Source organism: Nipponia nippon, unplaced genomic scaffold (assembly GCF_047370975.1).
Source record: "Nipponia nippon isolate SJK-2023a ecotype South Korea unplaced genomic scaffold, ASM4737097v1 scaffold_6, whole genome shotgun sequence".
NCBI lineage: Eukaryota > Metazoa > Chordata > Aves > Pelecaniformes > Threskiornithidae > Nipponia > Nipponia nippon.
The window spans coordinates 80,684,425-80,710,831 of record NW_028262380.1 but is presented as its reverse complement, the minus strand read 5'-3'; the positions used below and the strand labels follow the sequence as shown (position 1 = coordinate 80,710,831).

The following is a 26,407-nucleotide window of genomic DNA, read 5'->3' as shown; positions in this document are numbered from 1 at the left end:
TGCTCTACGGCAGAGCTCTCCCCCGTGCCTCCAAATCTCTGGAAGAAGTTTAACAGCGTGGCAGCATCTAGAAATTTTACAATGTCCGTGCTTAGCCCGCTTCTCCCCGCCGTTCGTACGTTTGTGCCTCCTCTGCACACCTTTGACATAGCCTACGGCCAAACTTTTGCTACGATAAAGATGATGAACTTTTTTTCTGTTTGGAGTGTCTGACACAACAGGACTCTCCAACCCAAAAATCATTCAGCTTTTTTGTCTTTTCAAAACACAGCTGAGCGACCCTTATCCTAAAACCTGTAAAAAATCTAGATATAGGTCCATCCATTCTCGTTTCATTTTGTCGGCATCCGAAGATTTAGTAGACCAAGGACATGTAATATTTCTTTGAAGAAATTACTCTATCCTTTTAATTGTTTTAGCCACGCTCCTTCCCAGATGGCACCGATTTGTAAAAGCGCAAGATGACAGAATTGTTCTAAAATACGGCGTTCCGTGTCTATCTCATCTGAAGACTAATGAAACGCTAATAACGCAATTGGGTACTTTGTAAGCAGAAAAGGATTTCAGTGATCAAGCAGATAAAGTCACTTTATTCATTTTTGGTCATACAAACAAGGGGTCAAAACAGAACTATCAGTGCACTGAGATACAAACAACAATTTCCACTTTAAATATAAATATTAGATGTGCAGTCGTTCTGATAATTTCTATAGACACGCAGATCGTATTTTCTTCTAAAACAGGTGTTATTTTTCCTTTTTCTTATTCTGCTCCTCTTCCTTCCGTTTCTCCAAGTAACACGTAAGAATGTCGTTTAGCTGCCGCTCACACTGGCTGACATGTTGCAATCCATTTTCCCAGCCTAAAAGCAGCAATAAACAGGATAATTACATCTCCCTTTAGAGCATCCACCACCTCGTTAGTCGGTGGGGATGCCAAGACCCGTTTCCCCAAGCCTATCCAATAGCTATAATATTTCTACTTGGAAAATTGTTCCTTCTTCGGAGTTCAGCCGTGAAGGAGACGCTTCCTTTGATATCAACCAAGCAGGCTGATAAAATAATGACTGTCTTGGCACCTGTTCTTGCAGTCATCTGTTGCTTTAGAGAGTGAGCGCTGCCTGTGTAGTATCTGCTAAGGCAAGGCCCTACCCCCTCCAAAAGGGGAGGCACCCCGCCCCGGAGGAGCCTCGGCGGGTACCGGGGAGTCGGATTCAGCCGGAATTTATTGAATGCGCTTCAGAGACAGGGACGCTATTCCATCTCTCGCTTCTCTAGCTCTAAGAGAATCGCCACGGAAGAATTTCTGATGAAATATAACTGATGCTTTGAGATACGAACTGTCCCCTTTCAGCGGGGACTGATTCAAGTGCCGACGGAGGGAGAAACGACGACCTCTCCTTCCGAAGGACGTGTACGGCGGGGAGGAAAGAGATGCACAACTAAGGGGCTGTTCAGGCATTTTGCACACCACCTAGCAAAGCTGCAAGGGGCGGAAACGGGCACCGTAAGGTTGTTTGGCCATTTGTTTTTTAAAGCAGGATTAGCTTTTGGATGTGTAAATACTCAGCTGCCGTGAACTTCACAGCAAATATATGGAAACTGTAAAAACCTGCATTTTCGAAAACTGTGTTTCCCTCTGCGTTCCAATAAAACACACACGTGTATTCACAAGACAGTGACCTGTAAACAAAGCGATCAGGAATTACTCGGCAGAGTTAGCTGATCTCCTATAGCACTGTGGTTTTTTTTTTCTAGCAGCTCAAAATTTATCTTCCAAAAGCAATCAGCCCCTAGTTGCCGAAAGACGCTATGCATTTCTCTTCCTTTTATTTAAGTACTATCTATTCAGAAATACTGCTGTATAGAAGAATTGGTGTGTAATTTGTTTCTGCCGGGGTCTACCACGTCAAAGCCAACTGGGAAAGGACTAGAAGGGCAGGAATGGGTTTCAGCTCTCCTTCCCAGCAAGCTCTTTGTGTAGCTAGCGGATGGCATCAGAAGAAGAAAAAAGAAGTCCCATTACTGGATAACAAATATCCTTCAAGCGTAAAAACAGTTTGCAGATAAAACCGCAAGCAGGCAACTTGCACGCTTACAAATACCTGCATTTTCCCGCAACATACCGTATTTTGTATGTAATAAATATACTGTTTTATGTCGTATGCATACTATATACTTTATATAGTATGTCTAATACATACCCACTACACTATATGAAGGGTTTTATACGTCGTTTAATTAAAGATGAGCTGCCTGGTTTCAAAAATAGAGGAAAAGGAAATATTACCTTTGCAGTGATGAATTACTCTTCCCCACAGCCTGTTCCTACTTAAACAGGCCAGGTTTCCAACAATCAACAAATGCCTCCTCGCTCTCGTTAGCGCAACGTTCATTCTCTTTTCGGAGTCTATGAACCCAATGTGTCTTGTTCTGACACACGACAAAACAACGATCTCCTTCTCAGCTCCTTGGAAGGCGTCTACAGTGGACACCTGGACGGCTTTAACTTCCAAAGCCTCAGAGCGTACGTCAGTAAGCACATTCTGAATCTGGGGACAGAAGAATAGGGATGGTGACGCGTTTCACACGCACCGGTTTCTAACAGCCCCTAATTGGTTTAGGAAATTTATGTACTATTTAATTTGCCGATTTTCTGAGTGTGCATGTGGAAGGAAAACGAATGGAAAGTTTATTTTTTGTTAATCCTATGCTCGAATTAAAAGATTTTGACTAATTTTAGAGGAAAAAATACAGATTTTTTTTTTTTTTTTAAATAAGAAGGAGTAACTATGGTATAAACTCTAGTTCACCTATCCAACGTTTGTTTCTCACTTCTAGTTGACTCTTCCCGGTTGAAATGGAGTCTATGTTTAGAACAAACAAACACATTTTAGAAACTAGTTTTTTATTGATGATACATTCCACACACCTTACACATCTGTGATTTATAAAGAGTAATCACACCAATTGCCGACCCTTCTATTCCACTTGCAATCAGAGACTGGATGAGCTTGACTGTAAAATGGACTTCTGCCATGTTATAAAAGCTGTTGTCTCTTTCAATCTGGAAATAGGGGAGAAGATTGCCAATTTAGCTCTCACAAACAGCAGAACGCAAAAAGAAATAGAAGGGAGGAAAACCGACAATATTGACTGTTTATATTAGAAATGATTAGAAACTTACTTGCTCGACTCCATTAACACTATAAAAACATAGTGTTGGAAGCCAATCCAACAGAGGACTTCTGTCGGTCGCGGAAACACCGTCTATCAGATTTCCTTCATAGAACAGCTCGTTGGCTATGGCACTAATAGCAGGGTGACATCGGTACTGTGTCCGAAGAAGTATTGGTTTATGTCCCTAAAGAATTACGATGTAGAAAGCGTGACGAGGAAAAAGAAGTATTAAATATTTTGCAACGCCAGCTAGGTCAAACAAGAAAGAAGTGGAAACAATGCCCGCACTAAGCTGGCTTAACCTTCATACCTTCACTTTAACAAAAATTAGACCAAATACTGTAGCCCCTGCTGCTTCTGCCTGGATTGAAGACGGCACAAAAAGATCAGCAGGCAGAATCCGTCCGTGTTTCTCAATCCATTCTTGTTTTACATTCGTTATGCTTACAAATTGCTGCCCACCGTGAAAACAACATTTACAGAGAAATGCGCTAGAAGGGCATCAGCTTCATTACAAAACAGGCTGAAACACCGAAGCTCTGCCATCTAAATCACAACTCTTGTAGTGACTTCAGCGGACCTACAATTTCACCCTCCATCTTTCCTAAAGCCGTGGTTAGTAGTACCTACCATTAAGCAAAGCCGGTCAAAGAGCGTCTGCTCCAATCCCTTTTCGTGAACACTCTCAGACCCTTGAATAGTTGGTGGTAATTGCTTAGGGTCTCCGACGAGGACTAGCTTTTCGCACTGAAACCTACATAAGAATGTTAAAAACTAAGAAAAACAGGTTCTGAAAAGGATGTCAAACTATTCTAACGGAAGCGTGTGCTGTGTTTATATATCACAGATTGCTTTCTGTCAGGCTCCCTTCTCCATCAGCCTCTTCCCACAGTTAAAAGAACAGGGTAACTCAAGGCACCTAAAAGCAGGCCTCGATTTAAAATTCCTCTTCTTGCTTTCTAAGGCAAGACCTCGGAGTTCACGTGCTTAAAAAGACGGCAAGTTTGGCAATTATTTGAGCTTGTGCCACTGCTAATGAAAAGTCACTCCTCTGCTGGAACACAAAAGGAAGGCCGTACCTTGCGATAGGAAGGAGCGAAGCGGGTTCCGTCATCTGACTGCACTCATCCAGCATCACTACGGGGAACTTCAGAGAGTTCAGACAAGGGAAGGGGCAGGCAGCACAGGTCACTCCAACCACTTTCACCTTTGTCGTTAGCGAGGGGAAAATGAGTAGACAAAAAAGTTAAGATCATTTCATAGTTCATCTCTGTGCAGTACATAACTACAGCTTCGGCAAGGAGAATACACCTACGTTCATTTTTAGCAGTTCTACTGCATGCGGCGGCGTGCTCGCTGGGTCTCAAACAATTACATTCTAACTTCCAGTGAAAAGCACTGTGTGTGCACGGAGACGGACCCAAGGTTACCATTTCTGATGCTGGGGGTGGTTATACATTAGAATCTTTCACAGATTCATGTATTTTAAAGACCAGATCTGGTCTGGTACGGAGAGAGGTCAGATTACACGATCCTCCAAAACCTTCCGAGCCCCAGCAGCCAAAGCGGCAGCAATGACCACTAGGAATAAGCACAAGAAACAAATTGCTCCGATCTGCTTTGTTACAATTGCTCTCCAACAAGCTGGGATTTTTTGAGTCTAGGACTGAGGAGAAAAGGCAAATAACTGGAAAGACCAGAAATGGAGAATATTGTTCTACAGGAAGCGGTAATCTTAAAATGTAACACTTTGATGAAAAGTTACTTAAAATATATTGGAACTCTTCTTGGCAGCGGATACTCAACTCTAGGATAGCTTTAGCTCAGTCCTTATCTTTGACCTTTATGACTACATACATCTTCGTTTCAAGGTGACAGTGCAGACTAGCTGTGCTCAGAAGTTTTTCTCTCCCCACCTTGTAAACTAGATTGGTAATATTAAATCAGATTGCAGTACAGTTCAAAGAGGGTTTCTGTCTCATATCACTCAACAGGAACTGCAAGTTCAAGTCAGAGAAGGTAAGACGCTAAGCTACACCTGTGGAATCAAGCCTGTCCTAGTCCTAACATTCATTTTATTTTTCAAAACTAGGAGCTTGGCAAGTGTGCGAGGGGATTCCCAGTTTCCCTTTGCTGGGCCTTGTGGGTGAGATGTAGCGAATCCCCACTTTCCCATCCCGTCATTTTGACTGTACCTGTTGCAGTATAGTTTTATTGGTCCCCAGTTTGTGCTGCTCAATACTCTTCCTGACGTACATTTTTTCAACCGGAGTTAAATCTTCTTTCATGAGAGCAAGCAGCTCTTTTAACTGCTCGTTTTCATTTCCCGAGCCAGCGTGTAAACTTGAAAAAGATGTTATAACATGCATTACAATGACTGAAAATAACGGTGTTTCAGTGTTGGGTGAACACCCAATATAGAAAACCAATCATACTTTATACGTAAGAGTACTCAACAACAACATACTAACCTATCCCGAATCCAGCTGAGAGAGACTAGTCGAATACCTGTTTCAAAACAGCTTTTTATCCCACCAGCTGGGATCCTACCAGCCCAATCAGAGACACACACGTAGGAAATGACTTCTCCAAGTACACGCCTGATTTCAGAGTGGAGCAGAACCGAGGAGTTGTTTTTCATTCTTATACCATTTTATGCCCTTGGGGTGCTACTGCCACCAAGGAATGGAAATTGAATCTTTCTTCATCTTGAACTTTACTTTGTTCTCTCAAATTGCGTCGACAGTACTATGTAGATTGCTTACTTTTAAGTAGTTAAAGGGCAAACTCCAGAGCACTATAGCAAAGGTAACTTGGGTAAGTAGTACAGAATTCATGAGTTGTTACCGTTAGTTCTCTGAACATCAAATTTATGATTACTTCCTCCTAGTTCTTATCGCTGCAGCAGTACATATCTATTTCCAGGCTGTTTTGCTTCTCCTCCTTGTGTAAACTCCCCAGTCTGTAACTGCCATTATTTTGTTCTCTTCTACTATTTCCCATTTAGCTCTTGTCAGCAAGAAGTGACATTCCCAAATCAAGGGAATTTCCTCCTCCACTGTGCAGAGGGAGGAGGAAAGCCCGGGATAGGCATATTACAATCCCATTTTAATTTACTTCAAAATAGTAATTTTACCGCATGCGTACTATCGTGAATCTTAGAATCGCCTCGGATCCCTCAAAGATGAGGATTCTTACCTGTGGGGAAGAATTGCTTTGGTGATTTTCCTAATACTTCCCACTCGGATAAAATCCTCAAATCCAAGATCAAGTAGACTTCAAAGAAAAAGAGATGCTACATGTTACAGACATGTAAAAGGAAATTTTGAAAAATTTAAAAGTGGTCCTAAAAAGGCTAACAGACACGTCAGAACTCAAACTTCTGCGATTAACCAGATGAAGTAACTCAAGCCACAACTCAAGTAAATCGAAGCAATCATGATTTGCCTCAAAGATGCTTAACGCCTTTCTGATTCTCCTCTCATAAATAGCCTTCCATTTGTACTTTCCCTTCCTTCCTTTATCCTTCCAAACAATGCGTTTTATTTCATGTTAGCTTCGCGCTGAAGCTTCCCAAGCTTGACTCTCTCTGCCTCTCCCTCTCTCTCCATCCCTCCTTCCCTTGCCCCTACTGCTACTTCCTAACCATTCCCGAGCAATACTACTTTCTGTTGTGATGGATTTTAAGACTAAATTTGATGAGGCTAGAGCCCAATAATAGTCTCATGTAAACTTGCGCAGCTAGGCTTAGAGTCTTTTAGTGCATGCATGCTGTGCAAAGGAGCAAATGTAAAATTAAAGCCCGCGTGTGACGCTTTCCAGGGAAAGAACGCAATCTTCTTGAAGCGCTATACCGGAAACATTGACGCAGTTATCTTCACCATAGAAGTGCGTTATTGTTTTTGGAACAATAGTCTGTAAAAATGTCAGTAACCTACCCCAGCAGTATCCTGTCAACGGCAACGTTAGTGGAAGAAGCGATCAGAAGTTTCCATGGAGCTGGCCTCGGACCCTCCGTAGCTTCGCTGCTTTCAAAGAGCTGCACTAGGAACAAGATCACAACAGACAGCAGATAGCTCTTCCCAGCTCCAAAAACCCCTGGTATATTGGAAGAAAAAGCCAAAGTTACAAGTGAAAATTTTCTAGAAAGTACAGTTTTAATCAATTGTTATAGCTTCTCTTATGAAATATTATGCTGCGATTCCTGTAAAAACATTGCATGTGCTTGCTTCAGCAGCTCTAAGTATCCAGGGGCAACCAGGTGCCTTGCGCTTCACATTTACTGCCCGCAATAAGTTGATAAAAAAACTACAGAAGAGGAGAAGCCAAGGTATTTTTCCTAAATTTTCTGGTTGAATACGTGCATTACTTGCTAAGGAGTCTTATCAATATACATTAAATTATACAAGTATCTGCATGCACATCCCTCATACCGTGTCCTCAGGTATAGAATAAGGAATTTGAGCGATGATTATTTTGCAATGACTAATAGTTTTCACTAGATTAATATGCCTGACAGCCTAACAAAAGCTCAGGCAATTTAAGTCCAGTGGTATCTGTACTAAGAGCGTCATTATTGCCAACGCATTTGCTTTGACAGGATCTCAAAACTTACGTTTATGCTAACTGCTTTTCAATACTGATGTAAAAAAAAAAATAAATCTTTGACCTAAGATCTTACTAGCCTTTTTGTACATGTTGAAAAAGGCTAAAACAAAGATAGAGGAAAGTATAAAACAGCAAGAAATAGCATGTCATAGAAAAAAAAATTTATATGATAATTTAGCAGAGCGGATACATGACAAAAAGTGGTTTTAACATGAAAAGAAACAAGCAGAAGACACTAAATAACTCTGATTTTGTGCATAGATCTTGCTAGGAAAGAACTCTCTACTTGTGTAAAAGCCTGCAAAAAAAGGCAGGATGCAAATTGAAGGATCAAAAGCTCTGTGCTGATAGAATGCATGTTATAATGTCAAGGTCGTGGGCAGAGGGGCCTCATCCAAGAAAGGAGTTCTCAGGAAATGCATGAAGTAGGTGAGGACAGCAGCATTACAAGAGAGTTTAAAAGGATATTCCATACACAGAGGAAGTTTATTCAAGCTCGTCTTTTGTGCTACGTTTAAAATAAGTCAACATTTACCTAGACCTAAGAATCTCCCTTTAAGTCTGCCTGGAATTGTAAATATATGATTAAGGAAACAAGTCTACTGTTTCATCACTGAGAGATTTTAGGGATGTTTTCACTAACATTGGCATTACATATTAATTAGCATTTTTGCAAAGATACAGTAGCAGCAAACGTCACAATTATTTGCTATATACCACGTATGATCGTGATAGGGAAGATCTGATGTTCTTCCACTGGTTTGATATTTCCACGTGAGGTCATCATCTGAGCTATCTGAATCAGTGACGTAGCTTGATCTGGGTTCAACGAGAACGTTTGGATCATCTTTGTCGCTAGTCCCAGGGCCACTTCAGCGCTGACAGGCCCATACGTCATTGTGCATTTCAGGCTGATGGCAGGTGGAATAAATTTTCTTTTGTTGACTCTCTTAGCAGCATTTTCAGAATCAAAATCCCTAAGAAAAATACAACGGTCCCAAGTTGCGCTATAATACTGCATACGTATAATTTGTATGTCACGGTTCTGATATTCTCACTCACCTGACATTGAAATGCTGAGGCTTTATGATTAACAGCTGACATGATTAAAAGTTGCTGCCCCTGCCCCCTGCCATACACCGGGGCTGTATATTCCTGCCCCTTATTACTTCCCTGGGCGACAGCTGGATCATAGGAAACAGGCTTTTGGGTTTTATCCTCCTTGCTGTATGTTAACGCTTTCAATCTGACTTCCTCCAAGGCCGCAAGACTGACAGAATGAAGAGTGGTAGCAGGAGGTAGTCAGAGGTAGCAGGGATTCATTTAATCCCTTGTTTTATACAGTGAATCGTTAGCAGTCTTGGAAATATCCCTATATTGCACCGATTCTCCAAGAAAACGTTTTATTTTTAGGTTTTGTGTCAGGTGACTCTAAAAACTGGGAAGGAAAACCAGTTCCACTGAACCCCTGTGAAGCATATACGTTAACTTAATACAGATCAGCCGGTGACCATGCTATCAGTCTAATGGTCATAATAATGCCCAATATTAATGGCTAGGTTGTGAAATGTGGGCTGCAGATAAGTTTTAAGAAAAAAACCTTACGATTGACTTAGAGGTAAGCAACCTATATATTTTCATTTCCACATAAATGAGAATTGCATTGTCCACGGTTCATTCCTTGCACTGTCTTTCCGATTTTAGTTTTCCTCATCCACTTCTTAATCGGGCAAACTCAATGGTATTTTGTTGGGTTTTTTTCTGTACCTATTGACACATTATAGGCTCACAGTATCACCGAAAGAGTGACTTACATTTTTAGTAGATATGGTGTTAGTGGTAATGCAGATGGATTGAAGTGCTCCTCCATATTTCTTAAAGATGTAAGCTCACCACTAGCATTACAAGCCAGCAAAGCATGAACAAACACTGAAAAGGCCACAGAAAAATACAATTAGGAAACAATGAAAATCGCCAAATTTTCAAATCAGCTAGATAAATGAATTACAAAATGCCAACAAAAGAGTAATTAGCCTCCTATAACAGAAAGCAAGCTAACCCGATTACCACGTCTGACTGAATATTATAGATGAGGAGAGACCTATTAGCCCTTCTTTTCAAGGTGTGTTATTTCCAAGTATTTGTGAGCCCAACATTAGGAACCTGCTGGGAAGGGAGCTTAGAGAAAAATCCTTACTCACTTCAGAAACACTCGAGATATTTAGAGGGCTTTGGAATTTAGGAGGTGATTTTTTTTTTAAGTAAACCACCTGTATCACAATAGCTTAGCAGATGTTTAAAAAAAGCCAAGACGGGAACATAGGAACACCTCCAGCAGGCCAGACTCAAGTTCCATCTAACCTGTTTCCCAGGTGTACAGAAGCAGATGGCTAGGGGAGAGGATAAGAACAGAATAAGTATTCAATTATATTTTCCTGAATTCACTGCCAGTCTCCTAAGGTCCCGGGCTCAGGGACTGCCTAAGTAACAGGTTTCTAATGTGTTTAGTAGCCCCCATACCTCTATTTTGCTGCTGTTTATCACTGCCAACAACTAAACATTACCTAAAGCTTTATTTTCTTACAACTTAGGCGTTTAGATTTCTAATGGCTCTAGAATTATGAAATAATCTGTATTTATGATCACAAGGAAAGTTAGGAACCAACAATTTCCTAAGAAAAAATAAAATGCCGTGATTTGACAGCATTAAGACTGAAAAGCTATATATTAACTCTTCCAGACTCTGACTGCTCAAAAGATCCAGTCCTGCAATTCACACTCAGGGAACAAACAAAACTCAACCTCCAGTTGCATTTGAAGCCCAGGATTTTGCTAGCATGTACGCCCACAAAGAACCTGGGTGCCGTTGTATTTTTTTTTCCCCCTGTATTTTTTAGCCTTCTGAAGGTAATTCAGAACAGGAGTTTAACGTAGTCTCACTGAATCGTGCTTTGCAGGAACTCCCTCCCTAATGATTACACAGAAAGCCTAAAAAGACCAAATTGTTAACTTACAACACTCAATTTACCTGCTTAAGTGCTATGAATAAAGCCTTCTGCGATCAAGCACACAATTTTCATGTTGCATTAAAAGAACGTAAGCAGACGTATATTATTACTAGCTCCGGAATGCCTACATAATGCATTCTTTCTCTCTTAAAAAAAACCAAAACAAAACAAAACCAAACCAAAACTTGAGCTCAATTCAACAGCAAAACCACAATTTTTGCATTATGTTTGGCAGCACATTTGTCATTTTTCTGTGACATCTGTCGCAGACCCGCACTGTCTCTCTCTGCACTTAAGGCCCACTAATCATACTGTTTCCAAAACACTGGTGACAAAATCTTACAAAAATACCCCAAACAAAAATGTTAAAACCAAAAAGAAGGATGGCTGCAACTTAGTTGGGAACAGCTTGCTAACGAATAAAAAGGTCAGCGGTTCATTAAAAACCATCAGTGCTAGGCTTAGTAATATTTTCTTTTTAAAATACAATGATGAAAATAACTAAAACTAGACAGATTCGTTTCTTCTGAATTTTGAAACACCATTTTTTTTGGTCATTCCAGACTGTAGCAACAAAGGCACAGAAAGGAACATCAGGACAGGCAAATCACAGACTTAATACGTGGCTTTTTATAGAAATACAAATTTTCCATAGTGAGTCGTTTGGGGTTTCTGTTTATTTGTTTCTCAAGGAGAGCAACAACATATTGCTGTTACCTATGCTCTGACAGTCAATTTGCATTATTTACTAGCTTATTTATATTATCCTCATTTCTTCATCGCCCATTTAGAATTTCTTACCCGCTACTTTGCGGGTTTAATTGCATTAAGTACTGTATTCAAATTACATATTCCAAAATACAAGGGGAAAAAAATACTGTGAATAAAATGAGGTATTAGATTTCAGAAATTCCAATCTCATCCTTCATGGCTGAACAGATTTTTCCCTCAATAGTTGTTTCCCACAGTTCCGACTTCTCTGGCGTAGAACTCACTATTTGATCGCCAGTTTGAGGGACAGTAGCCTTTCAGTGGTAGTAATTCTACTTCGCCGTTGGAGGATGGTCCAAAGAAAGCACTACTTGCAATGAAAGTATCAAGGGGATCGAAGTTCAGAGTCTTCGAAACAACCCAGATATCATCTGTCAAAAGAAATACAGAGTTCTCATAAGCTTCTTTTATTGCCGTCTTGGAAGAAAATGAAGCTGGAACAAAATAGCTCAGTATTTACTATGCTGCAAATTAAACCACCGCTAACGTGAAAGTAGGGAGCATTAGAAAGTCCTAAACAAGTCTTGGTTCAGTTCTAAAAGAGTGAGTGAATAATTTGCAATTCTTTTAGTACTGACTTGCTGAAATCGAGGGTAATTGTCAAGTTCTCTCCTGGTGCACCTAGCGGCATTTGACTTCTGACAGAGCTGGAGTATTATCCATCTTGAGAGTATTTGGAACAAATCACTGAAGCATACTACAAATCTGGTTAACAAGGCTTTTGCCAAAGAATAGCAAGTACTGAAATAAAGGGACATTTTGCCTTCCCTTTCAAAACCAACACATACCGGAGCCCGCCAATGTTCTGTTTTATTTGGCCCACCCGATGAGACTAAAGCTCACTACGCTGCTCCTATTCCACATACTGCAGAGCGCAGCAAGGGAGATTTCAAAGCTAGGAGCAATAACGGTGCGTATGTATTTGCCCGTAACAAAAATGATCGAAACCTGTCATACACGAGTGAAAGTTTTGCCCATGCAGAGCTTCAGAATTTCAAGTGACAAAGTCCTGATTTGTGAGAACGTTTCAGCCTGCAAATAAAGTGTGCGTAGACCAACACGGTTGTTTCTGCCCCATTTCCTTCTTATCATTTTCAACAGCAAAGTGATCAAACTAGGAGGATATGGGCATCAGTTCCAAAATTTCTGAAGTCAAATGAACTATTGAGCCTGTCTGGATCAAATCACCCAGTGTCCTCAACTCTGTGACATCTCAATAATTTAGAAGAGACATGCAACAACTACTGAAACACCCATTTTTACATCAAGTTTTCCTTAAATATCATCTATTTGAACACTGGGCTTTCCTGAAGCTTCACGATTCACAAATTTAATACACTCCGAACCCAAGGACGTGGAATTTACATTTTTCTAAGGTAGCTGAACATTTCCAAGAAAAGATGAATTAATGAGATACTTCATTGCCCTTCTAGAATGAGAACTGAATTATCAGGGTTGCCAGGAGCTTAAAAATAGAATCAGTTTTTCTCTTTAGGTTACAAATTAAAACTTGAAAAAAGCACAACACGACACGGACAATTCTTCTGATGCTTAAGATTTACTTACCTTTGCTATAGAGAGAATAATGCTCCTTTCTGCTTAGTTTGAGGTATAATTTTTTTTTGCAATCACCATCGAATCTGGCAGGCGTATTCGTAAATTTCTTGAACCTACTACACCGCTGTGTTTGAACTTCAAAGGCTTTCCTGTTAAATTGTAATTTTAAGAAGTAGGATGTAAACAATCGGCACATTTTGGATTCACCACCAAAAATAAGAAAGCTCCACAGATTGGACCAAATTATACAGCGCAGATCTCGGTGGTTGTTCATCGTCTTACATTACCACGTTTTAAATACATTTATCTTGACTGCAAATACTTCTCTCATATTCAACCATAATTAAATTGTTTCCCCTACAGTTAAGCAGCACAGAATAGCCTTCAGTACAACTTCTAACATTGAAATTAGAATCAGTAAGAGAATAAATCAAATTCTCTTATTAAAGATTTAATGAACAGCAATTCAAATGCAACAGTCACGAGGGATTTCATGAAGATCAGGTTGCTGGTAAGCAGTTTTGATTCTTGCTGATAAGAGCGCCGACCTGAAATGCCATTGCTGTGAATATTATTCCTTCGCTTTTACATTTCTACAGGGAACTGTAGCCTCTTTAAACGTAGTTAGTGAAAGCGTCTGTTAAATGCTACTGCAATCCAGCGCTACTGGAATATGTCTAAATCCTGCAATTCACACAGGACTTGCGAAAAGGGCACAGCGTTTCAGAATACCTCACCAAGAGCTGGCATCCCTCATAGAGAGAAATCTTTTGACTTCTGAGGTACGTCCCGATACTTTTTATATCGCGAAGCACTACACTAGGTCTGGATTTTATCTGTGTGGGGTTCGCATCTTCTATCCACTGGAAAAACGAACACCGCTCAGCTTTTGGGGCATCACAGGTATAGAACAAACGACCCTAGGAAGGGAGGGGGGAAAAAAAACAAACAAAGATGACCATTAGTACATTAAAACAAACAAGCAAAACAAAAAAATGTAAAGCAACGGACCGGTACTCCCTGCTACAGAAATAATCAGATCAGCACTTGTGTTTTCACTGTGTTTGGCTGAAAAACACAAGTGTGTTCCCAGAACTCTCAGCTTCTGAAGCCAGTGTGTGTAATCATACCTTGCAGAAATCCCCTACAACCTAGAAAATTACAAATTCAGGTCTTTCTGCGTATCTAAAGCTGTCTCTGTGTGGAGAAAACTATAACAGCAACAATTCTGGACATTGGTGGATACCACAACTGATCTGAAAAGTGATCTCTGTAACACATCGCTTTAACCTGCAATTGTTAATCATACAGAGTTGCCCTGTAACTGTTCGCACAATACAGTCTATGCGCCAAAGAAACACCCCAAACTGTAAACAAACAAGGAATAAACAGCACCTTGTTTTGACCTTCTTTTTTAACCATAACAAGCTTAGCGGGATGCATGTGACTGCAGAGTGGAACGCAGCTTTCTTTGCTCTCACTTTGCCCGTCTTTCAGTGAAGTGTAAAAGGATATATCCGCTTTTGAAAGAGCATTGTGTAATCTTTGTGACAACTCAAATAGCACGATGTTTAATTGCTCTTGACATAGAAAGGAGAACGAAAGAATAATTAGTACAGCCTTAAAATGGTTACGCAAGTACCCAACGTTCAAACAAATACATTTTCATTTGAAACTTTCAATCCCAAACCTAAATCAAAATATTTCATGAGTCCTAAAAGAAACCGTAGGACCTGCCAAAATTCACCTATTGCACATGCAATTAATTTGTTCTAACTGCCTTATTTTCATTCAAATCACGTTGAAGTATATAACTCCAAATGATCCAAACACTAAATAACTGTAAAAGAAAAAAAGCTTAGATAGGAACCTAAGGACTGGTAAACAGGCACAAGGTTACACAGTTGAACAGAAGCGTACTGGTCTTTTTGTTTGTCTTTGCAATTTTGGGTATCGACTGAATATATTTCAGTATATATATCCAAAATCAAAAGCGCACAGTTGTTGCAATAGATGATGTTTATGTTTTCTCTCCCTCTCATTCTGCTTTGTGAAGCTTCAGAAACACACCGGTTAGAAGTGACAGCGTTTTACAGAGCGTGGCGTTAGACCTACCTGTCAGCGCAGCTTTAAAAACCTGTTTGTAGTGAACATGAGACTGAAACACCGTTGGTATGGAAATCTGTCTTTTAGGAAGATTAGCGTATTTTACTTTGTCCACATTAGGAAAAGACAACTCGGAAATCACGGTGTCCTAAAAAACAGAAAAATAAGCCATTAAAACCTGCAAAACCCTGAATGAGACCAGTTTTGATAAATGGCTACTGTTACAGATATGCCAAAACCGACCCGTTTTTCTTCTCTTTTTCCTTTTTGCTTTTATATATTGTGCTCTCATTAATAAGTACAACTAAAGAGTAAAAATTCAGGGCCTCATTCTGCAACCAGAAGTTTCAACATGAAGACAGTCAACGAAGAATCAGTTTTCTAAAAGCAAAACACAACTCCCCTTCACCACAAATGTTTGCGGGCTTTGTTGCTGTAAGTACAGAAGCACGTATTCAATAGGACTGCTCACAGGAGTAAAATTAAGTACACCTGGAGCTACACCATAGAGCTTGGGCTGCCATGAAGTTAAAATTTTCATATATATATATATATATATATATATATATTTATATCTATGTATAAACACACACAATGTGTATTTGAAATATACTAGTTATTTCCACACCTCTATTTCACATTAGTATTTTATGGTACAAACAGTTTTAAAGAACTAGAAAACACAGCATCCTAAGTTTGCATTGAAAAAACAAAGGGAAAAAAAAAAATCTAACATTTTCATTAACTCTCAAGCGCAGCCATTTGACAACTTTTAAAATTTGACTGTGGTTGGTTTGTGGTTTTTTGGGTTGTTTTTTTTCTTCCAATTGACTCCATTTGTTTAAGACAGTCTGCTGGTCACAAACAGCTGTGCTAATTTTTTAGGTGCTTATTCAATGCTATAACTTACTTTTCCACAATTAAAACTGAAGAAATTTAAAATATTTTAAAATCAGAGACTATGCTTTGAAACCAGATAGGGGTGTTCATTAAAACAATGCTGATTTCACAATTAAGAAAAACACTTCTTGCAAACACATTCTTACCAATTCCAGATGACAAAATAGCCCAACAGCTTTTACTTAATCTTCCTGCCATCAACATTCAGATTTAAAATCTAAATCTGGCACCGTGTGCGCCAAGGAATTACACCTTTACAAAGGATTAGTCACGGCACTTCAAAAAATACATTAACAGCTGCTGTTCTGTAGCTGAGACTCTTTTGTGTTACTACCTGTGTGGAAACATTTCATCTAATCGTACTGATAATATCCTGCAGGAAATCAGATAAACGCAGTTACTTTGTCCAGAAAAACGCGTTTCTGTCAGTTATAACTGTATGGGCTTGAACAGTTACGCACCTGGCCGTCTCCGGTTACGGTGCGGCAGCTCAGATGACTTAACACCTTTTGTGTCGCTTCAGCCAAAGGCGTCTGACTTAAGTGCAGAGAAAGTAACTTCCTCTCCGAAATCAAATCTTGGTTGCTGGTATTCGCACAGCGTTTACCAAGCACGTTCTTTGCTGTCTGGAGAGGCGCAGAGCCGGGAGCACTTTTATTCACAGCGCTGCTCTCTCCTATGTCGCCCGGCAGCATTCCGAGGACATTCTCAGCACAGATGTCATCAGTCACTTCGCTATCATCGCTGTTTTGAGTTACCAAGTCACTCTGAGCACTGTTTTGATACTTTAGCCACTTGCTTTGTCTATATTGTGAAGTCACATTAGGGAACAGTGGTTGCACAGATTCCCTTTGTCCGTCTTCCGTATACTCTCCAAACACAGAGGTTTCATAATTTCTGTCCTCGGGGCCAAAAGCACTAAGAGGAAATTCCGCTGACTCGTTGCATAAATTGAGTACTGAAGAGCCGAAAGATTGCCGGACCTCCTCGCTGTCAGTTGGACAAACTGCGTCAGGAATCTTCACAGTGGCAGGAAGAGTGACAAATGGAGTTCGTGGCTTAACTGCAGGTTCGAATCTTGAGAGGTTGCATTCCTCTCGAGAGCTGGATTTCTCCTGCGCTGTAGGGCAAATAGACCTTACAAGCACCTTGTCGCACTTAGGGATGGCACATTAACTTCAGGTGGACAAAAAACTAAGATAAGGAAAGAATTCCAAGTCCTTCCTTTTACATCCTGTCTAATTGGCAAGCTCTTTATATCATGCCTATGCAGTACCACACAAGATTTCCATATGACACGAGTGATTTTGACTGTGATTCTTTTAACACTTAAATCCCGATATTCAGAAGACATTTCTGTAGGCATTCTACTTGTATAAAAGAAAATGTATAGTAGAAATTGTTTAAACATGACTGTGTTTTGGAGGTCTTTAATCTGGTAACGCTTGGTAGGTCAGTAACAGCTGCCAACTGGAAACCCAACAGCTTAACATTTGCTCCTTTCCCCAAAAAGATCGCCCATAAAACTGTGTCAATTCATATTAACCAATGTAGATAATCAGGCTTCTAGTACCACAAGCATCCTTTTGACTAAATTCACCATCAATAACAAACGACAGTCATTGATAGGTGTCAGCTGGAAGTGGGTCAGAGGACAGCTGAATATGGAAGAAAACTAAAAGCCGGGAAATAAATGAAAACATTAGTAGGAATTAGAAGCTTAGCTTACAGCCTTTCCCCCCCCCCGGACTAGAAGCTGATTTTTCTTAATAAAATTAAATCACTCTTCTGAAGTCTCTTTCAGGAGAATATAAGGGGGGGGCGGGGGCATGGAATTCAAAGCAAATTCAGCTGATTTGGAAACGCTGCTTAAAATCGTGCTTTAAAAAAGTAACACACCCTCCTATGAAAAATGTGTGATAAACACAAATCAAACTCTGTAGCTACCCAGACACATCTCAGCGTATTTCAGCACCCAGGGTAACTTTTGTAGTGCAACTCACTGTGCTTCAAAAACCCTCAAAGATTTTCTAGCAAAAATATTGTAAAGTGCAATTATAAACTATAATTTCTTACTGAAAAATATTTCTGAAAGTTCCGGTTTGCTTGGCAAGATCCTGTGTATCAGGGGCTCCTGCATGTCTCCAATAGTTTCCTCGCTTCCTGAAGCTGGAGAACTTGTAGAGTCTGGATCAAGTGAGGAAGCCAGTTCTACTGATGAAATCATCTACAGATGAAGAATTAACACGTCAAGTGAACGACTGGAAAAAAAAAAAACCCTTGATTATAGTTCTTCTGTCACTATTCTCTCTCTCATCATTCTAAACAATTGAAATGTCTCTCAGAGCCAAGAGGAGAGTTTCAAAAATAAGCAATTGCTACCATGAACACACAGGAAATAAACCCAAAAAGCTCTAGAAGAGACAGTCAATTCACACCTTGTCAGGTTCCCATGAAGTCCACTGCGTTTGCCTCAACTCCGAACGCGAAGGCGAGCCTGACATTGTCCACGGTGGAACTTCAGAATACACCGTCAATGCCAATGCTAGGAAAAATACGCAAAGGACAGGAGTCATGCAGAATAATTGTTCTGGGGCCGACTGCTGCCATTCTACTTTTACTTTCACTTACGGGACTCATCTCTTCTTGACTTCTCAATAACGTCAGACTGCTTTTGAAAATTCTCTTCTCTGATAAAGTTGATATCATCCTCATGAAGACTTCGTGAACCTGGGGACTTTACCAAAAAAAGTTTAAGCAAAAGCTTGTTAGAAATTAAACTGTCGATCCTCCTTTTAAATATTATCTTTGTATGAATCTCATTTCTAAATATCTTATTTCTAATTCTTTTTTCTAGATATAATTCTTCAATATCTCTAGCCCATTCTGGAAGTAAAAAATTAAATATTGATTTTCCTCCATTATTTTAAATACTAAAATATATACCGCATTAGAAAAAAATATTTTATTTAATGTTGCATGCCATGTTTCTTCGCATCCAGGAGGAACGAAATCATAACTCAAGAGTAAGCTTTAACCCTTGCTTTGGAACACTCTAACAATTATATACCAAATTTCAAACCCAACTGAGGTGAATATCATACCGCTAACCCCAGGAAACAATCATTATACAAGCCCTCTGCCACTTTTCTCTAGAAGAAATCTCTCTCCATTTATTAGCAGACATTAAGACCATGTATGTTTTTCAAAGCGAAACTGATCAGAGGAAAAAAAACCAAGTTACATCTTGCAAATGCATACTCCTATGACGAAGATGAGTAAAAATAATTGCCTAACTGCCAAGTTTTAACTGCAAAGCACTACGTTTGGTTCTTACGTTTGGTTCTTACGTTTGGTTTCGGTGTGATTGTAATATTCTAAAAACAAAGTCTCTTTTATCCTATGTTTACAGGGTACTTTCTTGCACTAAGGCTAAGAAGAATATTGAAAAAATGTTTACCTGTCTGAAGTCAGAAAGGACATAATCCCTTGAAAAGAGGGGTGACAAAAATCTCTCAGCTGCAAACTCCATATGATCTGGGTACTGCTGCCATCCTAGCTGTGAGCAGGGAGCTCTCAACATTATCTCACTAGCTGCTGATCCCTTTACTTGGTGCCCTTGAAACGCAACAGGCTATGCAATACATTGGAATTATCATTAACTGAACGTAAGTACTGTTCTGGAGCTATCTACAATCCATACAGGTACTTTTCATACATACAACAAAAAGAATCTGTTGGAAACTGCAGAAGAGAAAAGAAATGTCTATGCTTTTTTCTCTTTCTCTTGCACCCCTGCAACTCAGCAGCAATAAAGTGTTCTTGCACAAATCTCTGTCAACCGAAAATGGATATTCTGATGTAGTATCTTTAGTCTTCTTTTTGTATTGTAAAATTTGAGTTTCAAACTCTTAATGGGAAACTTCCCCCAGACCAATGTACTAACAACTGACGAGAACCCCATTATGAGACTGGTTAAATAGTTCTTAGGACTTATTGTAATATACTGCAAATAGTAAACCTTTGACTTGAAATTTAAGGAACACTATTCGTTATACTTCAGTTCCACAGCAACTGTACCTTTGGTCGGCAGTCAGATGTCCTAGCGCCTCTTTGGGCCGCTGCTACTGGTAGAACACGTGCCTCTCTCTTCTGTAATAAATTGTCCACACAGTTGGGCTGCGTATAAAAGTATCAAAAGCTAATTAGTCTAACAAGTTAGTAACGATTTAAAGTGAAAAGTTAAGCTAAGAAATCTCTTGTATTTATACAAGAGAAAGCATTTTAAATTACAGACTTCTTACTTGGAAGCCAGAACAATCCATGCTCTGATCCAGGATCAGAAACTACGTTTGCTTTTCAAATGGGACAGGAAAACGAAGAATTTAATTTAAAAATCTTTTTTTCATTTGGACAGATTGGAAGAAAAAAAACCTATTAATAGCAGTGGACAGAAATCAATGCGAAGCATCAAGCACAAACAGATTTGCCAGGACGTTTCAACCCAAGTGCTAAAATTCCTCGGAAAGCCATGCATTCAAAGAGATAGTGAAGGAAAAGAAAAAAACAAATGGTAAAAGATGATGGGGTAGGGAAGTACCAGACATACTAATGTGATGTTAAACATAACTAAAATATTACAATTTGCATTAAGTTTCTTGTAATACATTAGGCCTCCTGAACATTTATTGGAGTTAGGGTCTGCAAGAAGACATCTTCTGTTTACTATCAGCTTCTTAGTCGATGCCTCTAAGCAATTCCTAGCTCCACCTCTATAGTTTCATAAACCAATAATTTTATTCAAGAGGCCTGGTGGAAAATGAATTTATCTTGTACAGATAGATATACGTAGTCAAAAATTGGTTACCATAAGGCCAGAAGAATCAAAGTATGAACAGGAAGATGCCTGTATACTTTCTGAGAAAGGCATTTCTGTAAACTGTTTTATAGCTACAAGAGATGGAAAAGCATAATAAGTTACAGTTAGAGCATTCTTTTTACATGAAAACATCTGAACATTTACTGGGCTTGCAAACCTTACCCATGCATATAATTGCAGTCAGGATTTAACTGAACAAAAGCAAACACACAGACTTGGAGGCCACATTATTGCCTCAAGCACTAAAAATTGCATGAGGGACCCTTCGTAACACATCACTCCAAAAGTGGGATTTCTGAATACGAGTTGTCCAACAGGAGAGGTAAGAGTACAGAAGTCAAATAGGTACAGTCATACAGAATTCACTTTAAAACAGAAGCTGACCTAACCTTCATCTTTCACAAGGGGTTCAAATATCTCTTTAGGAGTCTCTGCTTCACATAATACGCTATTATTTTCCTCCATCTTTTGTAAGCTTTCTAATGCTGTGCTATGTTGAGTCAAAGCTCTTAGAAGAGCGATATTGTTTACCCAATCAGGAAGATCTGATGAACTTTTTTCAGCCATTGCCGTGCATTTCAGGCCATCCATTCCTATTCTTTCACTTCTGCAGGCTTCGCGAAAGGCATTTACGCTCTCTACATTCTCAAACTCAGTTTCACCAATTGCTGTTTCCTCTGGAGATGAATGGCCTTTTCCTAAAGGACAGATAGAACTTCTGGAAATGCGGCTATCTTCCTTACGTGAAACGCCAGATGCCTTTTGATGGTCTTCTGCAATACACTGGAACGAGCCATAGCGAGGATCTGGTTTTTGTGACAAAGCCAGCAAAGGACTACCTGCTTTAACGTCATCGCTCTTGGTACCCCCGAAGTGTTCCAAATGAACATTTGGGGATTTCATGCATCCAAGCTGTATAACGTCTTCTTCGGTCCTTTTGTCCATTGCAGAAATTACTCTGCTGGTAGAAATAAATGAAGTACTTTCAGTTTTCTCAAACATGCTGGTTTTAGGGCGACATTCATTAACATTTGTGTCACCAGGCCAAAGGTCAGAGTGCTTGCTTTTTATCCGTGACATGCCATTAATGATATGCGCTGCACAGCCGTCAAGATCCTTCTGATGGTTTGCGGCTTCGATACTTAATTGACTTTCATTCATCTCTTTTAGGTTGTGTCCATCACCCACAAGTTCCACTTCAATTCTGCTCCGGTTTGCAGAGTCTTCTGCAGTTCTCCCTGTATCTCCGACACTGTTGTCGCAAAGCTGAGATGGCATACCCTCAGCGCGGCCATTTCCATCATTCTCTCCGTCAAACGCTGAACGTTTGACTTCTTCATTTTTACTGTGTGTCACTACTTCACAGCAAGAATGAAGTCTCAACGCACTATTTTGTGCTACATCTTCTCCTTTTACGCCATCTGGACTTTGTGAAAGCACGTCTCCTTCGGTGAGCTTATTCACATCTCTTTCACGCAGGTCGTCATTGTCTGCGTCATTAAAATCAAAAGCCTCCATTAGATTAAAGTTAACCTCCATCACCCGTTCATCTGGACCACAGTCTTTGCCACACGTACTTAATTCCTCCTTTACGATTCCAATTTCAGCCAGTGTGACACCCACAGAGAGCTCCAGGTCACTAGGCACTCTTTCTGAACGCTGCCTTGGCTGAAGCTCACTTTGCAGCTTCACAGATAAATTCTCCTTAAGACCATCAGTCACCGAATGCTCCCTGTAGCTGGAGAGACATTTTTCAAAGGTGATCGGGCTTGCTGAACACAAAACGTCACCCGAGGACGGGACAAACTGACTGTCACTCATTCTACTTACAGTGGATTCAGGTAGGAAGCAACTATTTGTATTGCAGGGATCTCGTAAAGCTTGACTTAAATTATTTGCCTTTTTGTCATGTCTCTGTCCTGTGACTTCTTTACCACAAGGCTGTTCAGCTGAATGTAGAAGCACTTCAGCATTCCATGCCTTTTTATCGTTTACGGTTCCCTTCGTAAAAGGCAGGTGCTGAATATTTTGAATGAGTCTTTTGGCAGGATTGCCTGAAATAGCAGGTAGGATTGTGCTTTTTTTGTAACACAAACTATCTGCGTTTTCCGATGCCTGAAACCTAGAAAGACACTCTGTGACTTCAGATGACGTTTGCTCTCTGCATCCTTCAGTTGGTTTAGACTTCAAAAGCGCTATTATCTGTGCTGTGCTCCTGATGTTGTGCGACGCTGCTCCTTGAGCGGCTGTCTGACTACTAGATTTGGCGCGCCCAGTAATTAGAGGAGATTCTGGCTTCACAATGGACTGATTGGAGTTTTGCTTCTCTGTCTCCTCACACCTGTCAAGAAACGGAGCTGAAAGCAGCGAGGAGAGAGACACGCGTCCTCTATCGTTATCCATACGCGCATCTTCGTGAAAGTCTGCAGACAGATTTGTTTCTGCATCCTTCTTGCAAATCGTAGAAAATAACGGAGAGGTAACATAAAACTTGGATGGGAAAGCACCCCGACACTGCTGTGATAAAGGCAATGTTCTGGGGTTTTCTCCATCTTCCACTGTTGATATTTTCTTTTCAACTTGGCGTGGCCCTTGGAAACCCTAGGAGAGAAATTTTAAATTAATTCTACTCAGAAACCAACTTCACATTTTCTAATCAAGTGTTGAAAATAGGGCATGCTCCGTAAAATATATTCTCATCAACTAGCACGTGATGATTCCACAGGTGTATGGAAACAACCTTAAGCCCTTGTGACTCTCACTGCAGCCTTAGCAACAACAATCCTGCTACACCAAACAGATTTGGGAAACTCTGCAAAAAACAGCTACTGGTAACACGGTCTGGCTTACAGTTCCAAAAAAACAGGAAGACATCATCTATACATTTACCGCTCGTTAAAAGATGTGCCCTTTGTGTTTTAACATACACGTTAACATCAGACATAGCTTTTGAAACAAAGACATACCGTAAACTTCCTTTTCAAGCCGACAGACAGATGTCTTGGAGGCAGAACACCGGGTTTCACACCATTTCTATCCACTGCTGGTGTTTCTGCTTTCCTTGGCTGATCTCCCAAAGATTCTTCATTCACTTTTACTGCTTCAACTGTGATCAAATATCGTTCACTTTCTAAATTATCTCCAGCATTCACCTAGAAAAGAGAAAGCAGTAGTGTGTACCATAATAGTGCCATGTAAGAAACAATCACGGTATCCTAAATAAATATAGTCTTCTAAATACTCTTATGTAAAAGTTTCAGAAGTTTACACCCAGTATATCACAGCTGCCATATAAATAGCTTAAAATATACATATACTAGTAAGCATTAGCACCTAGCTTCAAGCTATGCTTAGTTGAAATATCAGTGTAATACACTGCTTTTACTCAGACGGAATAAAATTCCATAAAACCTCTACACCGGTTCTGGAAAAACAATAAGACTTATCAATAAATGGAAGCTGCTTTCACTTTCCATTATTTGCGTTGCAGCAGACTTCCATAACCACAATAAGAAAAAGCAGAACCTTAGCTACCAAACAAGAGTTTGAAACGCTTCCTGAAACAGAAACCCCAATCAAGCATAAAAATAGAAAAAAAACTCCGAACGAAATATACCTGAGATTTTATAAAAATACTCTCCAAACATTGTCCTTTATCATCAAACAAGAGAGCCTGCAGTGAAAAAATAGAATTGTTAAATAGCTAATTTTATTTCACAGATCAACTAGATTGCCACTGACAGTCCAGCAGCAGCAGATGCTATTAAATCCAACGGTATTAAACCTGAGTTGTTCACCTTATTTCCGCCAGTTCTAATCCTCAGAATTCCATCTTGCCACGTTTTTGATTTTTTCATTTTTTGGTGAGTGTATAACACCTGTTTTCAATGTGTAAAATGACCAAATTATAAGTAAGAAAAGGTTTAAATAATAAGCAGCTACAGCGGCTTTTCATTTATTGCTACTTAATTGTACACAGTGTTAAAAGCCACTTACAGTAAATTCTTGAGAAGCCATTGCTTTGGCAAAACAGTCATCCGACAGCTTATTTCCCAAATATTCACATCTTCATACAGCCTGAGAGACGGGGAAATGTTCAGAATCCAGCAGAGTTGAGAAGGAAATGTATGGACAAAAAAATAGATGCCAGTTTACTCCCCCCCTCCCCCCCGAAAAAAAGAGAGCTAGATGCAAGACAACATCAAACAACGGGGTATAGCTAATGTGGGCATTTTAAAGAGAAACCTTGGAAATAATCTAACAGAAAAACTACTGGTAAAAAATAGCTTTGTTATAGATGCCAACATGTTTTCTAATTTTCAGGGGAATTCAGTCGTTTAAATGAATGCCTGGCAATTCTTGAAACGCCAGTCATCATACCGATATTCATAATTAACAAATTATCCTAAACATGTTTACTTGCAGCAAAAAAAATACCACAAAAGCTATTAATAGAATAATTTTGTTTCAAGTTTATGACTCTGGACTTGGTCATGCATGCCTAATTAACGTTCAAGATAACTGACTCTCAAAACCAGCTACCCATGAAGTCAAGCCTCGTTACATATTTAAAGTTAGATCACAACAACTTTTAAAATAGCCTTTGATGATGAAACCGGGAACAAATCGTTATAAAAACAACTCAGCTGCAGAAGCTGTGACTTACTGCTGTACGTGCTGGCTTATAATATTGGATCAGCGCCGCGATTTGCACCTCTGTTGGGAGAGCTGCACTTGCGATCTTAGTTCAACCTGTTAACAGCACTGCAATGAAAACAAGAGACGAGATAAGATTGCCAGCTACTCTTATGCTGTGGATTAGCCAGAAATAGTTTATATTGAAAAGGGAGAGAGGTTCACGCTGTTTCTTACGGCTGTCACCTTCTTGGCAGTCTCTGAGTGTTCAGTAAGGTGCAAAACTTTGAAGATGGACGCTCTGAAAGGACACAGAGTTACTCCTTTAGCTATTAAAAGCAGCTGAATGAATGCAAACGCTTACTACAAATCGGTACGGAATGCCACGGGGATAGGGATGGACAGAAATGGATAGAGATAAACAGGGCTGGACAGGGACGCTGCCACCACACACCCCCACAGACCTGCTAAACCCCCTTTCTCCACACAGCCGAGACAGACTCGGTGAGCCCTTTTTACCTCAACAACCACCAGTATTTCCTTCGCCACGGCGGCCTTTGATGCAGGGCCGCCTCCCCGGGGGCCTCGCCGAGCTGAGCCGCAGAAGCTCGCCCCTCGGGGCCGCCCGCCGCCGTTGCTCGCCCCCCGACCCGCGGGCGGGCTGCGGCTCCGCCCGAGAAACCCAGTCTGGGTACCTGTCCCGGCCGGGCAGGCAGGATCATGGCGACCGCTCTCCTTCCCCGCGTTCAAAGCTTCCCGCCGCG

General features: G+C 40.2%; 2 protein-coding genes across 6 annotated transcripts in view; one reads left to right on the top strand and one right to left on the bottom strand.

Annotated features, from left to right (window-relative positions):
- Window positions 1–19,569, top strand: part of ALPK1 (alpha kinase 1) — an 88,698-nt gene extending 69,129 nt beyond the window's left edge. Inside the window, exon 20 of the transcript XR_015699522.1 lies at window positions 19,542–19,569. The gene's annotated coding sequence lies outside the window, so the exon portion shown is untranslated. The remainder of the gene's footprint in view (window positions 1–19,541) is intronic.
- On the bottom strand, window positions 30–26,392 carry ZGRF1 (zinc finger GRF-type containing 1). Of its 5 annotated transcripts, XM_087735769.1 has the most exons (31): window positions 26,339–26,392; window positions 25,881–25,944; window positions 25,675–25,772; window positions 25,005–25,085; window positions 24,806–24,886; window positions 24,625–24,681; window positions 23,975–24,160; window positions 21,398–23,609; window positions 20,997–21,079; window positions 20,210–20,308; window positions 19,590–19,763; window positions 18,761–18,866; window positions 18,568–18,674; window positions 18,206–18,356; window positions 16,591–17,249; window positions 15,239–15,377; window positions 14,519–14,703; window positions 13,856–14,043; window positions 13,133–13,272; window positions 11,791–11,937; window positions 9,602–9,716; window positions 8,505–8,764; window positions 7,118–7,277; window positions 6,378–6,455; window positions 5,375–5,522; window positions 4,259–4,386; window positions 3,810–3,933; window positions 3,187–3,363; window positions 2,932–3,066; window positions 2,290–2,551; window positions 30–862 (listed from the first exon to the last, which is right to left on the bottom strand). In XM_087735769.1, exons 4-31 carry the CDS (start codon window positions 25,023–25,025, stop codon window positions 747–749), a joined length of 6,438 nt encoding a protein of 2,145 aa, XP_087591895.1. In that variant the 5' UTR covers window positions 25,026–25,085; window positions 25,675–25,772; window positions 25,881–25,944; window positions 26,339–26,392; the 3' UTR covers window positions 30–746. The 5 variants fall into 5 exon arrangements, with proteins under 5 accessions (XP_087591895.1, XP_087591890.1, XP_087591891.1 ...); XM_087735764.1 differs by lacking the exons at window positions 19,590–19,763; window positions 20,997–21,079 and having other exon boundaries at window positions 21,540–23,609; XM_087735765.1 differs by lacking the exons at window positions 19,590–19,763; window positions 20,997–21,079; window positions 26,339–26,392 and adding an exon at window positions 26,163–26,182 and having other exon boundaries at window positions 21,540–23,609; window positions 25,890–25,944.
- Between the last annotated feature and the right edge of the window lie 15 nt (window positions 26,393–26,407).

Bases quoted from the DNA above. Each gene is read 5' to 3' on its own strand.
- ZGRF1 (XM_087735769.1), bottom strand. From the start codon at position 25,025: ATGGCTTCTCAAGAATTTACT. The intron at 24,161-24,624 runs GTATATTTCGTT...TCTCTTTTCTAG, and splicing joins GTATTTTTATAAAATCTCAG to GTGAATGCTGGAGATAATTT. The intron at 21,080-21,397 runs GTTAGGTCAGCT...CATCTCTTGTAG, and splicing joins ACCCCTTGTGAAAGATGAAG to CTATAAAACAGTTTACAGAA.